General features: G+C 43.3%; 1 protein-coding gene across 1 annotated transcript in view; it reads right to left on the bottom strand.

Moving 5' to 3' along the window:
• COL16A1 (collagen type XVI alpha 1 chain) overlaps positions 1-16306 on the bottom strand; it is an 871927-nt gene that overhangs the window by 311106 nt on the left and 544515 nt on the right. Inside the window, exons 13-15 of the mRNA XM_085648479.1 lie at positions 11320-11361; positions 8702-8746; positions 8248-8292 (exon numbers count right to left, since the gene is read on the bottom strand). Of these exons, the coding sequence (XP_085504605.1) occupies positions 8248-8292; positions 8702-8746; positions 11320-11361 (132 nt within the window). The remainder of the gene's footprint in view (positions 1-8247; positions 8293-8701; positions 8747-11319; positions 11362-16306) is intronic.

Below are 16306 nucleotides of genomic sequence, written 5' to 3'. Positions count from 1 at the left end.
TTTATTTAATAAATGTGATTGTTATTTCTTTTTTTTTGCCGTGCGCGTACGGTAAGCTTACCGTACGCGCACTCCGCGATTTTAAAAAAAAATTATTAAATGTATTTTTCGTACTTTTTGGTCCTTCGTGGACCCCCTGACAAACGCTAGGGGGTCTGCAACTCTCTTCGTTGCCCCCTTTTCACGTTATCCACCTTTGTTTTTCAGTGCGAGAGACAGAAAATGGTGGCCGACACTTTCTGATTTCGACCGATTCGAATGTTTACAGTCATGTAACCACCAATCAGAATTGCGCTCGCGCACGGCACCGTACGCGTACGGTAAGCTTACCGTAAGCGCACGGAGCGCGCTTACAGATATATATATTGATTTAATTTTCTCAGGACCTACTGAACAGATTTACACCAGACCTGCAAAAGGCACATCTCTGACCTGAGGACTACCTCTCTGCCAAATTTCAAGTAATTCTGTTCAGCCGTTCGGGCTGTAGCTCGGACTAAAGGTCCTATGGGAAAATGCATGGGGAAAACGCGTTTTGGGACCCCCCTTTTTTCTCAGCCCCCGCTTGATGAATCCCCCCGAGACTTTCAGGGTAGGAGCGGAGCGGAGCGCCCCACCTATTTTGAAAATTTCGCGAGGATTCGTCAACCGGCGCCAAAGTTATTCCAAATAGAATGTTGCGGATTTCCTATGGAAACACGGTCCTAACTATAACTATCTACTGGCGACCGCCAGTAGATAATATATATATATATACTTATATATATATATGTATATATACTTATATATATATATGTATATATACATATATATATATATATATATATATATATATATATATATATATATATATATATATATATATATATATATATATATATATATATATATATATATATATATATATATATATATATATATATATATATACACAAAGTAGAGTGGGTTTTCCTGGGACCAGTCCCGCGTCAGGTGGAGCGTCAACCGGCAAAAGCCCTAAGCCGGAAGTGAATAATCCAAAAATCCATCAAGTAATAGACGCACTCTCGGAGGTCAAGTTGCTACACCAAGTTTTAATTCTTGTTTAACCGCTACGCGTTTCGACACCAACAATGTGTCTTGATCACACGATCGTGTGATCAAGACACATTGTTGGTGTCGAAACGCGTAGCGGTTAAACAAGAATTAAAACTTGGTGTAGCAACTTGACCTCCGAGAGTGCGTCTATTACTTGATGGATTTTTGGATATATATATATATATATATATTCACTGAAAAAACCATAGGTTTCACACACGTTATAGTTAGGAAATAGCATTTAAAAAACCTTGCTAATTCACTGAAAAAACCATAGGTTTCACACATGTTATAGTTAGCTGGACATTTTACTGATAAAAAACCAATGAAATTCCCCCGTTATAGTTACTGTAGGCAACTATAACTCACGCGACCGCAATCCTCTGCTGATGCTAATACTGTATTTAGACACTTATTTGCCCATATCTTCTTCCATTAAATTTTAGCTATACATATATTACAATTTTTTTTTTTTCATAAAGACACATATGTCATCAGCAGAGGATTACGGTCGCGTGAGTTATAGTTGCCTACAGTAACTATAACGGGGGAATTTCATTGGTTTTTTATCAGTAAAATGTCCAGCTAACTATAACATGTGTGAAACCTATGGTTTTTTCAGTGAATTAGCAAGGTTTTTTAAATGCTATTTCCTAACTATAACGTGTGTGAAACCTATGGTTTTTTCAGTGAATTTGTACGGTTTTTTAAATGCTAAGTTACTTTACGCCATTTGTGGCGTGCGCGCCCACTTAACGCACTTCGTTCCGTGCACGGTTTTTATCAACTTTAATAAGCCCTGTACATTTGGTGGCCTTCGGCCACCAAAAGCACAGGGGGTGAGGTCAATGTGGATAGTGTTTTTTTTATTTCGATTTTATAATTTCATGTTGCCAAAATTACGTTTATTTTCTCTATTAATAAGCCCTGCACATTTGGTGGCCTGCGGCCACCAAAAGCACAGGGGGTGGGGTAAGTGTGGATAGTGTTTTTTTTATTTTTATTTTTTTACCGTAAGCGTACGGTAAGCTTACGGTAAGCTTACGGTAAGCGTACGGTAAGCGTACGGTAAGCGTACCCCGCGAAATTGCCGAAAAAAAAATAAAACCGTTTTTGCTCTTGGGGGATGTTTGGGGACTCCCTCAACATGACTATGTGGGAGGGAGTTGTCAAAACAGCCCCGTAACATGTTTTTGGCCATCATGTTTGATAAACAACACTCAGTGCGAGAGACAAAATGGCGGACGCCGCTTCCTGGTTTCGGCCGATTCGAATGTTTACTAAGATCTAAGAGCCAATCAGAATCGCGCTCGCGCACGCCACCGTAAGCTTACGGTAAGCGTACGGTAAGCGTACGGTAAGCGTACCGTAAGCGGGCTCAGATATATATATTGATTTAAAGGCTATTTTCTCAGAATCTACTGAACAGATTTACACCAAACCTACAAAAGGCACTTCCTTGACCTAGGGACTACCTCTCTGCCAAATTTCTAGTAATTCTGTTCAGCCGTTCGGGCTGTAGCTCGTTCTAAAGGTCCTATGGAAAAATGCATGGGAAAAACGCGTTTTGGGACCCCCCTTTTATCTCAGCCCCCGCTTGACGAATCCCCCCGAGACTTTCAGGGTAGGAGCGGAGCGTAGCGCCCCACCTATTTTGAGAAATTCGCGAGGATTCGTCGACCGGCGCCAAAGTTATTCAAAATAGAATGTTGAGGTTTTCCTATGGAAACGTGGTCCTAACTATAACTACCTACTGGCGACCGCCAGTAGGTAATATATATATATATATATTCAGTGAAAAAAACCATAGGTTTCACACATGTTATAGTTAGCTGGACATTTCACTTGTAAAAAATCATTGAAATTCCCCCGTTATAGTTAGTTCAGCTAACTATAACTCGCGCGAACGCAATCCACTGCTGATGACGTCACATATTACATCACTGTATTCACTAAGATACTGTTAATAAGTCAGTTATACAATTAATTTTACAAAAAAAAACATCCATTTAGACACTTATTTACCCATTTATTCTTCCATTAACCTTTAGATATACATATATAAAAAATATTTATTTTTCAGAAAGACACATATTCACTGGATGATGTCATCAGTGATGTCATCAGTGATGTCATTTGAGATGTCATCAGTGATGTCATGAGTGATGTCACTGACTATGTCATGAGTGATGTAATATGTGACGTCATCAGCAGTAGATTGCGGTCGCGCGAGTTATAGTTAGCTGAACTAACTATAACGGGGGAATTTCAATGGTTTTTTACGAGTGAAATGTCCAGCTAACTATAACATGTGTGAAACTTATGGTTTTTTCAGTGAATTTGCAAGGTTTTTTAAATGCTAATTCCTAACTATAACGTGTGTGAAACCTACGTTTTTTTTAGTGAATTTGTAAGGTTTTTTAAATGCTAATTTATGTATGTATTATTATATTTTTTATATACTTATTTTACAATAAACTACCTATGTATATAGTTATAGATTGACTGTATCCTTTAATATGGAATGGCTCAGCTCTTTTATTTTGAATTTGGATAAAGTTTAACAGCATAGTTGATATCTTCTATAAACATATAAACAGTTTAAAATGTTTGTTTTTTTTAAGGGTTTTTCACGATGCGCGCACAGCGCGATTTTTTGAAAAAAAATAAAATGTTTTTTTCACCCTTTGGGGTCCTTCAGGGGACCCCCTGACAAAGGCTAGGGGGTCAGGAACTCTCTACCCTGCCCCCTTTTCACTTTCTCCACCTTTCTTTTAAACTGTCAAACACAAAATGGTGTCCGACACTTCCTGATTTCGACCGATTCGAATGTTGACTGACATCTAACCACCAATCAGAATTACGCTCGCGGACATTTGGTGCGCGCCCAGTGCGAGCACCGTCCGCGCACGGTGTGCGCGTATAGATATTTATGTACTTTTAACTGCAATTTTCTCAGGAACTACTGAACAGATTGACACCATATATGCAAAAGGCACATGCCTGACCTGAGGACTACCTCTTTGCCAAATTTCAAGTAATTCTGTTCAGCCGTTCGGGCTGTACCTTCGACTAAAGGTCCTATGGGAAAATGCATGGGGAAAACGCGTTTTGGGACCCCCCTTTTTTCTCAGCCCCCGCTTGACGAATCACCCCGAGACTTTCAGGGTAGGAGCTGAGCAGAGCGCCCCATTAGTTTTGAAAATTTCACGAAGATAAGTCAACCGGCGCCAAAGTTATTCAAAATAGAATTTTCAGCTTTCCTATGGGAACTCGGTCTTAACTATAACTATCTACTGGCGACCGCCAGTAGATAATATATATATATATATATATATATATATATATACACACACATATATTTATTCTCTGAAAAAACAATGATTAAGGTGACATAATAGTTAGGTATGCTGATAATATCTTACTTCACATTTAAAAAAGCTTCAGAAATTCTCTGAAAAAAACAAAGGCTAAAGTGTCGTTAGAATTAGGTGAAAATGTCAGTTAAAATATAACTTTTTAAACTGAAAAAAACAGTGAAATTCCCAATAGTTTCCTGAGCTAACTAAAACTTGTGCAACAACCAGGTCCTCTGTTGTCATCAATGGTGTCATCTGAGATGTTATCAGTGATGTCATCAACATAGCATGGTGAGGGTTTGAGCAAGATTTTGCCTTTGGCTAGGCTCTCCCCTCAAATAGCCACAGGTGGCCACTGCCCACATAGCACTGCTGGCCCTGGGCCTAACCCCTGTGTGCTCTCAACCCCTATTGCATACAGCCTTTTTCCATGTGTAGGGCCGGCCACAGGGCTTGGCAAAGGCCCCATTGGTGGTCAACCCCTGCTGCACATGGCTTTTGGCAGTGCACAGCAGGGGTGCTGCAGGCCTCCACTCTTGCTAAAGGTCTGCTGTGCACAGTCATTTGTTGTGCAAGCAGAGGAGTGCTAAACTGTTTTAAAAAAAAAAATTCATAGAAGGCTCTGCGGTGTCCAGGAAGGGTTCAGGATCGGTCAAGATATGCAAGTTCGGTCATGGTCCGTGAATCACAAAATAAATCACTTTTTAAATGTATTTTAAATGCCAGAGGTCCCTCTGAGCTCCCTTCCTAGTCTTAGGGGTCAAGGTATGCTCACCCTGCCCATGATGCCCTATTTTTCTTTTACTTTTCCCAAATGTGGTGATTGGTGCACCACATTGGATAATGGGGAGCAATAGATTTTTTTTCTGCAATGGTTAGCCAATCAAAGCATGGCAGAATTACAACTAAAGTAGCTGCAATCGCTAATCTGCAATGGACGATGGTGAAAAAAACTTCCCTCATCCACTGGTGTTCCTTTATTTTTTTTATGGATTTGCAAATACGCTGAGTATTAATTTTTAGAAACACGCACTATGTTGCAGGATTTGTGGATCATGGACCCTCTCTGGGCAAAGAGGATCTTCCTGGAGTCTCAAGATCTGTGAATCTTGCAAAAATTAAAAAAACAATTACATCTGCTATAGCCAATGAGCTATTGGCACAAGGGATTGAGCGCTTATGAGGGTTGGACACAGGGCCTGGCCAATGGCAAGGTCTTGAGGCCAGTCCCCACTGTGCACTGCTTTAGCCATGCAAAACTGGAGTTGAACTCTTGCAGAGAATTAGGCCAAACCTTGTACATGGAGGGTTGGAAGCATGGCCTGCAGCAACCCCGATGTGGAAGCCAAAGACTAAGCACAAAGGAGAATGGCCACCTCGGGGTGGATGGGCACAGGCCTGGCTGCAGTCCAGATCCTTCGGCTAAACCATGTATTGGGCTGCCCTGTAGTGAGTTGCTTTACTAACATTTTGATGTGATGTATATTAAAAATAATAGAAAGTCCTTGAAAACATACACAGTTAAAATAAAGGCATGGCTAGCTTTGTTCATAACATCTTAATATGTGCTTTGAAAGCTTCTGGAGTCTACCGTTAATGTGCATTTACGATTATGAAATAAAACATAAAGCTGCCTGAAATTCCAGATATTTGCTATTTCCACAAAGTAGAGCTTTCACAACGGGTATAATGGGGACACAAAAAAAATCAACATTCAGAGGCTAACTTTGTGTGTAAAGAGTCAAATCAGAGGGAGTGGCACAGTGGGAAGAGAAGAGTAACCATTGGTAAGGAAACAAGTTCCATCTTATTATGAAAGAAAAGGGCTCTTTGGGATAAGGGAAGAGATCACCTGACAAGTTCAGGAAAGGTGGAGGCAAAACTAGTACCAGGTGATCCTCAAATGGCATGCCATCCACTGGGTCCTCAGAGTTATTGAGGAACTGGGATTAAAGCCTATTTAAGACGGCAGATTTACGTTTGGAGTGAGGATGGCACCAGACAGACAATTTAGAAAAGGAGCAACACACTGCCAAACAAGCAAATATGGCCTTTTAGCAGCTCTCTCCGCTAAAGAAAGTCAAACCATTTTTTTTCAAAAAGCTACTTCCGAATTGCTGTTCAAGCTTTTTTACCCTCGCATCTGGGTGGTGGCTATGCCATACTCCATGACCAACCAGACTCCAACCTGGCATCCAACACGTCTCAAGTAGAAATTATGATCACATCACTCCAACCCTGATGGAACTTCATTTTGCGATGCAGCGCACGCAACGAAATTCGTTTTATTTATTTAAATGTGTGCTTACCTCCGTTCATCCATATTCCGGTGTTTACATTCCCCCACCCTACCCCTCCCCCGCCCCGCCTCACTGCCCCATCGAACTCCCTCCACGAGCCGCTACTGGTGAATTGAGTAACCAAATAACAAAGAACTTCAACCACTGATAGCAGTCATGTTAGCTCCACATAGTGGTAAAGGATTTACTTTTAATTATACTAACTGCATTATTTTGAGAAAGTGAGAACTCTTCAGGCCGCAGCAAGGATATGATAGAACTTTAGGAGGGCATTTGAGATCCCATACTATTGGTATTTGCAGCCAATTTGGGACCCTCCTGGAAGTCAAGTCAGAACAACAGAGTGTTTGATCTGGTGCAATCTGCTGACGGGTGCCAGGCGTTCGCCATGAGATGTCCTGCTGGGTAAAGCAAGGAATCCAATGAAATATATAGCACTGAATGAATAATGTTGATCGACTTGGAATTGGTACGAAATTGTATACATCGCTTAGTAAAAATTATATGAGAAAGTATGTAGCATTATCTTAATAACAACGATCCACTTGCAGTGTGTCCAATAATGTATGTAGGTATTTTATATTCAAAAAGTGAATAATGCTTTTGAAATAATCAGAGAAGGGCGTTTCTGTTGTATCGCTATATATTAGGCAATAGTTTTAAGTTTCACAACATCACAAATTAAAACGCATGAATTGTGAACTTAAAAACGATACCTTTTTCAATTCTTTATGAAGAAATTGGATTCACATGTATTGTACAAGAGCGCATGGAATGCCAAGGAAATGGTTCTCATTTCCCCTTTATATGTTTTCACGTTATATGTCAATGATTTGGTCAATCACGTGTAAGAATATCAACCCGTAAGAAAATGGCGTTCGTTTCGCATGCACAAGGCCATTAACATGGCTGAAACGCCTTGCGGCAGCTCTCAGTGAATTGAGTTAAAGCCTTCAAGTGTCAGCGCCTGCTTCTTATTGTCGCGAATCGTCTGTTTAAAATACAGAGAAGCCATCTCCATTGACTTGCTGACACACCCCCATGATATCGAGCACAGTGGCCGGAAGGCAAAACAAGGCCACATTTATATCAAGGGTGTTAATGGGCACATGGTTCTTCAATACAACAGAATATTCTTTGTTAAGCCTGATGTGCGGATTTGGGATCATCAGTGGTCCACTGAGGAGCTGAAATACTACTGAAAGATAATCGCCTTTGAGGCATAAGCATGCTCTACCAAGTACTTATACGATTCCCCTCTTGGTTTGGAGATACATTTTGTCTAAGGGGTTGCGTCTACAAGAGTTGATTCATGACCTAGGATCTGGCAGTCTGGTTCCTTTATGGAACCATAATACCTTCTTTACTGCTTCTAGGGTGGGCACTCAAGGCCTTTTCCACCAAAATCCCGTCTTCTCCCCCCATTTCACCCACGCCCACTGCTGTTTTCACCCTGAGAGACTCCAAGCTCTGTACAGACTATAACTTAAGAGCGGTCCAAACTCGCTTACCTTATGTCCTGATGGTCCTGCAGGTCCAGTCACTCCATCCTTCCCCTGTTGGCACCAAAGAAATATTATTTACATTTTTTGAGAATGAGACTGATGAGTGTGTTTTATGTCCACAAATTTCAGGGACAGATATTTATTATTGACCCCACAGTAGACTGCAGATCCACAAGTGAGAAGGTCTGATCATTGCGCGCATGACCCAGCTAGCATCCTTTTCCACCGCCAAGAACACGCTGGAGAGAGTGTGTCCCCAGTTGATACATTTTAATTGTATCAGTTGAGTTTGCACTGAGAATAAATTGATTGGGGGAGCATATACACAAAACTAGCCACCCGCCCGCCCATTCCTGAAAAGCGTACTCCTAGGAAGTATATGTGACCGCTATGCTCAGGTCACATGGTGTTGAGCAGAGTGGAAATAAGCATTGCAGAACACAGGCATTTTGTAACTTACAGGATCACCTTGCTCTCCTTTTTCTCCCGGGTCGCCAGCAGCGCACTATGGAAAAGAAAGAAATTGAAAGCGCTGACTTCTAACGCCATCATTAACCTCCTCCTCCTCCTCTAAAATGTGGTGGCAGCGGCGGACATCCTTATCTGAAATAGCCAGGCCCCCCCATGAAGATTAAACACAGAGCTCATACAAAGACAGATGTAAGCCTATCTGAAGTCACTGCATACTAGAAAGTACAATGCAGAATCAGCACACAGCCTGATCCCAGCTCATCACACACCCGGCTAATAAAGGAGCAACACAGCCAGACCTCTGTCCTCAGTCCACACTGAAATGTGCAATATTCAGCCAACGGAGAGACATGTCTGAGCTTCTACACGCAAGGGGAGCAACAGATGTTGGGAAACCCCACATGGGAGGGGCAGTAGGCCAGCCCTTGCCAGATGAAATGGACATCCACCCTGCGGGGTGGCTCGCCTGGTGACGCCCCTCCTCTACTTGCAGGAGGGTAGATTCAGGACCAACACAGCCAGATCTTGCCTCAGTACCCACAGGAATGCACCATACAGAGCCCCTGCAGAGACCTCTCTGAGTTCATAGACACTGCAACAGTGGTTCTTAACCCTTGGGGTCCGCCTGACATACTGAGGGGCTCCAAGACTGTTTAATTAAACTAAATAGTATTAAAATGAATACATTACACTACATAACATATACAAATAAGAACCAAAATAGAAACTTGAAAATCTTTTTCTGTATTTGTGAAGTAAACAAAACATTTGAATATTTGAGCATTTGTTTAGCGTATACTTGTTTTTGTAGTTTTGTGTATGTTTTGAGGATCAAATCATATAAATTGATTAGGGCAGGGGTCATCGGCTTCCAATACTGACTCGGTGGGCTTGGGGAGGAATACAGTCAAAAGGTTACGAACCACTGCACTAGACTGTACAATACAGAACCGACACACAGGCAGATGTGAGCAGATCTGACATCAGTACACACTGGAATGCACAATACAGAGTCTATGCAGAGACATATCCGATTACATACACACTGGACCGTACAATACAGGACCGACACACAGCCACATCACACATTGGATTTAAAGCACTGAGCAATAACATTCAGATCTGAATCCAACACTCTACCAGATTTGAGTTGGTCAAGCCCTACACATTAAGCAATGTAGAACCAACACAGAACAGATCTGAGCTCATCGCTTGATAGACACACAGGACCAGCACACCACCATTCGTGAGCTCAGTACATACTGCAGTACACAGTACAGAAACAACACACACAACTGGGTCTGAGCTCAGCAACCAGTGTGCAATAAAATACAGAACCACCTCAGAGTTGAGTCCGAGATGACCTTTCAACCAACAAAACTAACAACATGATCATATCTGAGGTCAGGACTCATACAGTGTTCAATTCACACCTGAGCTCAGTACGTTCTGTACTGTACTGTTAAGAAGGAACACACAGGCATGTGGGCTTATCTTGGTGCCTATTTGGAGTCCGCGGATGCAATGCAGATGGGGCCTATCAGCACTCAGTTTTGGGGACCCGGATTTATTTTTACTCATAAACATTTGGCCCAGAGCTGGCGAGATAAAGGCGGGCGTGGGGGGTGCATTGGGGGCCAGAAAACCAATGAGAAAGGATAAAAGCAGGGATGAACCTGCAGGAGTGAGATAAAGTGGCAGGGAGTGTCTGGTGGTGGATGAAAGAGGCATGAGATGGAATCAAAACTAGACAGCCTTGGATTTCAGAAGCGCCCTCCGGCGGCTTCCAACAAAACATTGGGCCCCAGCACTTACTATTTTACTAATTAAGTACTAATTTGGCTCCCACTTTAGTGAACAAAACAGAACCAATACACAGCCGGGTCAGAACGCATTGCTTACTGAGCACTTAGCAGCCTGGGCCAAACCGCACTAAATCTATCTCTGTGCAAAACTCACGTCCAGGCTTGTTCAATGCTTAATTGAGCAGGTGGTTATATGTGGACCCTTAAAACAGAGACAATGGGAGAAATTTGGATGGAAACAAACCTGCAAGAGTAAAATAAGGAGCCTGGAATGTCTGGTGGTGGAAAAAAGAGGCATGCGGTAGAATCAAGACTAGACTATACAACCCTGGCATTCGGCACTCTGTCGTTCAATACTGTTGACCAAGGGTATCTGAACAAAACTTCGGACCGGACACTTCTCCTTTTACTAACAAAGAGCTTCTGGTACCCATGAAAGGTGTATGGTTGACAGCAGGGCCGGACTGGCCGCAGTGGTAACAGGTGTTTTCCCAGTGGGCAGGAAGGGGAGACGGTTTTCAAGTGGTAGGGGCTGGTTTTGCAGCAGTGCTGCAATATCGCCCCATGTAACAAAAGCAGTAGCTGTGCTAAAGCGGAAGCAGTACTGCTTCTTGCTAGCACCCCCACATCCCCACCAGGGGTCGGTCACACAGAATTGCCAGGGCTGGTTTGTGTTCCCAGTTGGGCCCTGGTTGACAGGTCTAGAGAAGCTCCGTTCAGTCTTGTTTGACAGTCCTGCAGACACACCCTGCAACAATAGCCAACTGAGCATGCGCGGGAGACAGCAGTGGGCGTGGCTCACCTGAAGCGGCTCCTCTTCAGATATCCGGACACAGTCCAAGCCCTAGGGAAAAATTAAGAACGAAATGTTAAAACCATCTGAGTCATTTCACTACATTCTTATCAGTGAGTCCAATTATTAAGCTTCACACAGTGTGACTGCCTTATGAAGAGCACTAGTCCTGGGGTACTCTGGTGCACTCATGTGACGTACTATCATGAAGTCACTGACCTTAAATGGATGATAGTGCTCCAATCACAAGCACCCTCAGGTGCGCCTGGGCCCCCTGCTTGGCAGAGCGTAGCCCTGGTGCCCACAGAAGGGATGTCTGCTCTAACAGGTTCAGGGGGTCACAAGTAGGGGTGGGCGGAATTTGCGAAATTCACTTTCGCAAACTATCGCGAAAATGTTGAAAATCTCCGCAAACACGCCGGAAATATCGCGGTATTTTTTGCGTGATCGCGGCTCGTCAGCTTACCCATGCGGTTGCTCATGGGCGCGGCCATCTTGTTTTCACTTGTCCCGCCCGCTCTCGTTCGATATGACGTGCCCGCGTCCTCATGCTCTCGCTCGCAGAGGAGAATGACGTGTTCGAGATCTCAATCTTCTCATACTCTCACGGCGCATGATCGCGAGAAGAAAGACGTGATCGCGCGACTAATGACGTGATCGTGCGACAAATGACGTTAATGCGGGCACGAACTGTCGCGAGACAGCGCAAATGGCTACCAACAATCCAACATCCCGTGGAGAACGCGACCGGATTGGGAAAACTTGTCGGCGAACGCGGGGATTCAGGTAAGGCGATCGCGCGCGCGCAATAATGTATTATTTTACAGCTCGAGCAAGAAAACAACTACCGTTAAGATGCGGATTGCGGAAATTTTTACATTTTCACGCTTTCAGCGGAACGCGAAAATGCCAAATTATCGCAATTTCCGCGAGCGGAACGGAATTTTGGCCCAGTCTTAGTCACAAGTCGAAAATGTTGTTGTGGGGGAGTTGCCACTGAATTGAGGGGCTGGCGTGTTTGCAGTAGAATTAGTGTTCTATGGCTGGCCTCGGGTGTGCTCATGCCCAGAAGTGCGCCGGGATCCTGCGAGTGTGCACAGGGGAGCACAAGGGCACTCAGGTGTGCTGACGTGCTATAAATGGTGTCCTTGGAGATGGACTGAGCGTGGAGCCCATATTCTCACAGACGGAAATGGTGGTCCGAGTTGACCGAGGAGTGCACGTGCATGCTCAAATGAATTGGGGATCTGAGAGTTACCTGTGTGTCCAGAGGTGTATTGATGTTCTGCGATTGGACTGAAGGCTACACACGTGTCCCCAGGTGATGTGATTGTAGCGGAGGAGGTCCCATGGGTGTCTATGGGCACCCCAACTGAAATGAGAGGTGCACAAGTGGCCAAAGTAGCATACTCTGACTTAGGGGGGCACACATCCTCACGTGTGCGGGGGAACTATGGGAGGGTTCGGGGAGCTTTCGTGTCCATAGATGCGTTGTTGTGTTGCTACTGAAAACTGGGCACATACGTAACCCGTATTCGCAAACTGGATTGATGACAACAGAGAACCAGGGTTATGTGTGACCTTCAACTCTCCTATGCCCCAAGAAGCCAGAGGAATGATGTTTTTCCAACCACCCTGGGTGCCCAGATGAATACATTCTTAGAATAATTTCCAGATGTCAGGTAGATTCCAGCGCACTGTTTTGGACAAGTAAGAATACTCCTTTCTATTTCTCTCGACATGAATACACCCAGACAAAAGGAATGTATCGTAAGGGGCCTCACATTTAAACAGAATTTTTAACGTTTCAAAGTTTTGGGCTCTACTGCCTCCTAGCTCTCGCGGGAGGCTCGAAGGCCCAGAGAGGCGTGTTTATTTTTCCGCACAGCGGAGCAGGATCTCAGGCAGTGGTTTGCAGTGGTTCATGTTTCCACAAGGTTCTTGTACGTGAACAAACAGCCTTCGGTTTGTTTGTGTGTGCGTGCGTGTTTTGTTAACATATCTTCATTCTTTGTTTCTGATAGCTGCTTCTTTTCTGAAGAAGCCCCCCCCTCCCCCCCCCCCCGTTTGACCTCGTTTTCATCAGGTGTGTCTAGTAGATTGCAACCTATTCTGGAAAATAATGCCAGACATTTATTTCCATGCCATACTGTCCATGTTTATGGTGCACGAGACAGAGACTGCTAAATTCTGGCATGAGGAGTCGCGTGGGGGACAACAGTTTTCCTGAAGAAAAAAAATGTAAACAGAACATCAGATTTTTGCTCCCTATCAATGATTAGATTAAAGTGCTGCTCTCCGTTTTCACTTCAGCCTATAGCTCATGGGTACTTGCAAACATTTTATCAAGGGCCCCAAAGTTTGGTCTGTGATGTGACTGAAGGCCGCATTGATGCCAGCAGGGTGGCGATCGGGGAGTCTGGGGGGTATGCGGTGAAGTGGGTATAGGGCAAGCGAAGCATATACATCTTGTGGCTGAATTGCAAAATATGAAACCAGAAAACCTGTGATTAATCCCGGCTTCCTCCCTTTACCAAATTTTGTGATACCAGGCAATTTTTTCATTTCACTTTCCCTCCTCTTTCTTTTATTACAACATATGTGGGGACCTCGAAATACATGACCTCAGGATGTGCGCAGTACAAAACCTTCTTCTGTGTTTGATTTAATACACAATAAGGTTGTTCATGTATAATAGGAACACAGGTCACCCAAAGAGTGCACATAACAACTGACGTGCCTCTTAGTTCACTATTCGCATTGTTGTCAGTGTGGGGGGGACGAATGAATGTTTCAAATTCATATTTGAAAACTTTAACTACTAAAATACTTCTGACTGCACTGATAAAATCTTATTTACTAACGTAAAATGGTTCTGCGTGTTAATGAAATACACTTTTTTAATTTTGAAGGGATCATATCATATTTGTACACTTTTGCTGCAAGATGGGTTTGAAAATGAAAGTGTTCCTAAAGTTAAGTGGTCCAGGACAACCCAGTAACTTCATTTTTAATAATTTCTTCACAGTGCTACTTGCCATTAATAATCACCTCGAAGTGATGCTCTCCATTAATAATGACTTCACAGAGTATCTCTCCCTTGATGATTGATTACTTCACACTGCTGCTATCCATTAATAATGACCTCACAGGGTAACTCTCCATTGATGATTACTTCACACTGCTGCTCTCCATTAATAACGACCTCACAGTGTAACTCTCCATTGATGATTACTTCACACTGCTGCTCTCCATTAATAACGACCTCACAGTGTAACTCTCCATTGATGATTACTTCACACTGCTGCTCTCCATTAATAATGACCTCACAGTTTAACTCTCCATTAATGATTACTTCACACTGCTGCTCTCCATTAATAATGACCTCACAGGGTAACTCTCCATTGATGATTATTTCACACTGCTGCTCTCCATTAATAACGACCTCACAGTGTAACTCTCCATTGATGATTACTTCACACTGCTGCTCTCCATTAATAATGACCTCACAGTGTAACTCTCCATTAATGATTACTTCACACTGCTGCTCTCCATTAATAATGACTTCACAGAGTATCTCTCCATTGATGATTGATTACTTCACACTGCTGCTCTCCATTAATAATGACCTCACAGGGGTAACTCTCCATTGATGATTACTTCACACTGCTGCTCTCCATTAATAACGACCTCACAGTGTAACTCTCCTTTGATGATTACTTCACACTGCTGCTCTCCATTAATAACGACCTCACAGTGTAACTCTCCATTGATGATTACTTCACACTGCTGCTCTCCATTAATAACGACCTCACAGTGTAACTCTCCATTGATGATTACTTCACACTGCTGCTCTCCATTAATAATGACCTCACAGTGTAACTCTCCATTGATGATTACTTCACACTGCTGCTCTCCATTAATAATGACCTCACAGGGTAACTCTCCATTGATGATTACTTCACACTGCTGCTCTCCATTAATAATGACCTCACAGTGTAGCTCTCCATTGATTACTTCACAGTTCTGCTCTCCATACAGAATTACCTCAGCGTTGCTGTTTATCAATAATTCCTGGAAGTGATGCTCTACAGCAATGATTACCTCAGAGGGATGCTCTCCATTCGTGATTACCTCAGAAGGCTGCTCTTTATTACCTCAGAATTCTGTTTTCCTTCAATATTTACCTCAGGGAGTTGATCTTCATGAATAATCCCCCCCCCCCACTTTACATTGATATAAGAATGATTCTCATAAGGCACTTTCTCACATCAGCCTTAAGGAGCAGTGAACCAGGTGTTATCTCGATGGTACTCGCGCTCCCGGCCTCGCTTCGATGAGCGGTTGTGTGAACAGACCAGGATCCAAGCCTGGGTCCATCAGGCTTCACACAGAGCACATGACTTCTTAGAGGTCTCTACTCAGACGTATCCTAGAGTGTTGCTGCTACTGATCGATAACATGTCCAGTGTCCATATCTCTCTGCCCTCATGCTCCCGGTGCAGTTACCCCCTGCTACAGATCGCTATGAAGTATTACCACACACTAGATCCTTGCAGACCAGTCTCATTCCCAGTAGTCTTGGCGTCGCCCATGAATGATCCCACCCGTGGTGCTGCTCGCTGCAAATTATTCCACAGAGCTGCTCTTCGTGAACATTGCCAGAAAGTGCTCTTCCACATGACCGCTCTGTACCACTGCTCACCACAACCCGTTCACAAATAGTATTGTTCCTATAGGAATCTATTATTAAACTTTTATTTTATTTGTCAAATTTTCTCAAATAGTTCCTCCCTACATTCCACCACAATTTAGATGAGCTCTCTCTTTTACCCCCATTTCTGTAGTTATTCTCATTTGGAAGTCCAACCATTATTTTGCCCTGGTGTAACGGTTGCTCAAAAATACCAGTTTAATTTTGTAACTCGCCAAAATAATCTTCTGACAGAATTAATTTCAGTATAGAATAGAGTTCAAGGTATCTCAGCGCTTTGTG

Source organism: Triturus cristatus, chromosome 3_2, assembly GCF_964204655.1.
Source record: "Triturus cristatus chromosome 3_2, aTriCri1.1, whole genome shotgun sequence".
In the NCBI taxonomy this organism is placed as follows: Eukaryota; Metazoa; Chordata; class Amphibia; order Caudata; family Salamandridae; genus Triturus; species Triturus cristatus.
This window is presented reverse-complemented; position numbering and strand designations above follow the sequence as displayed.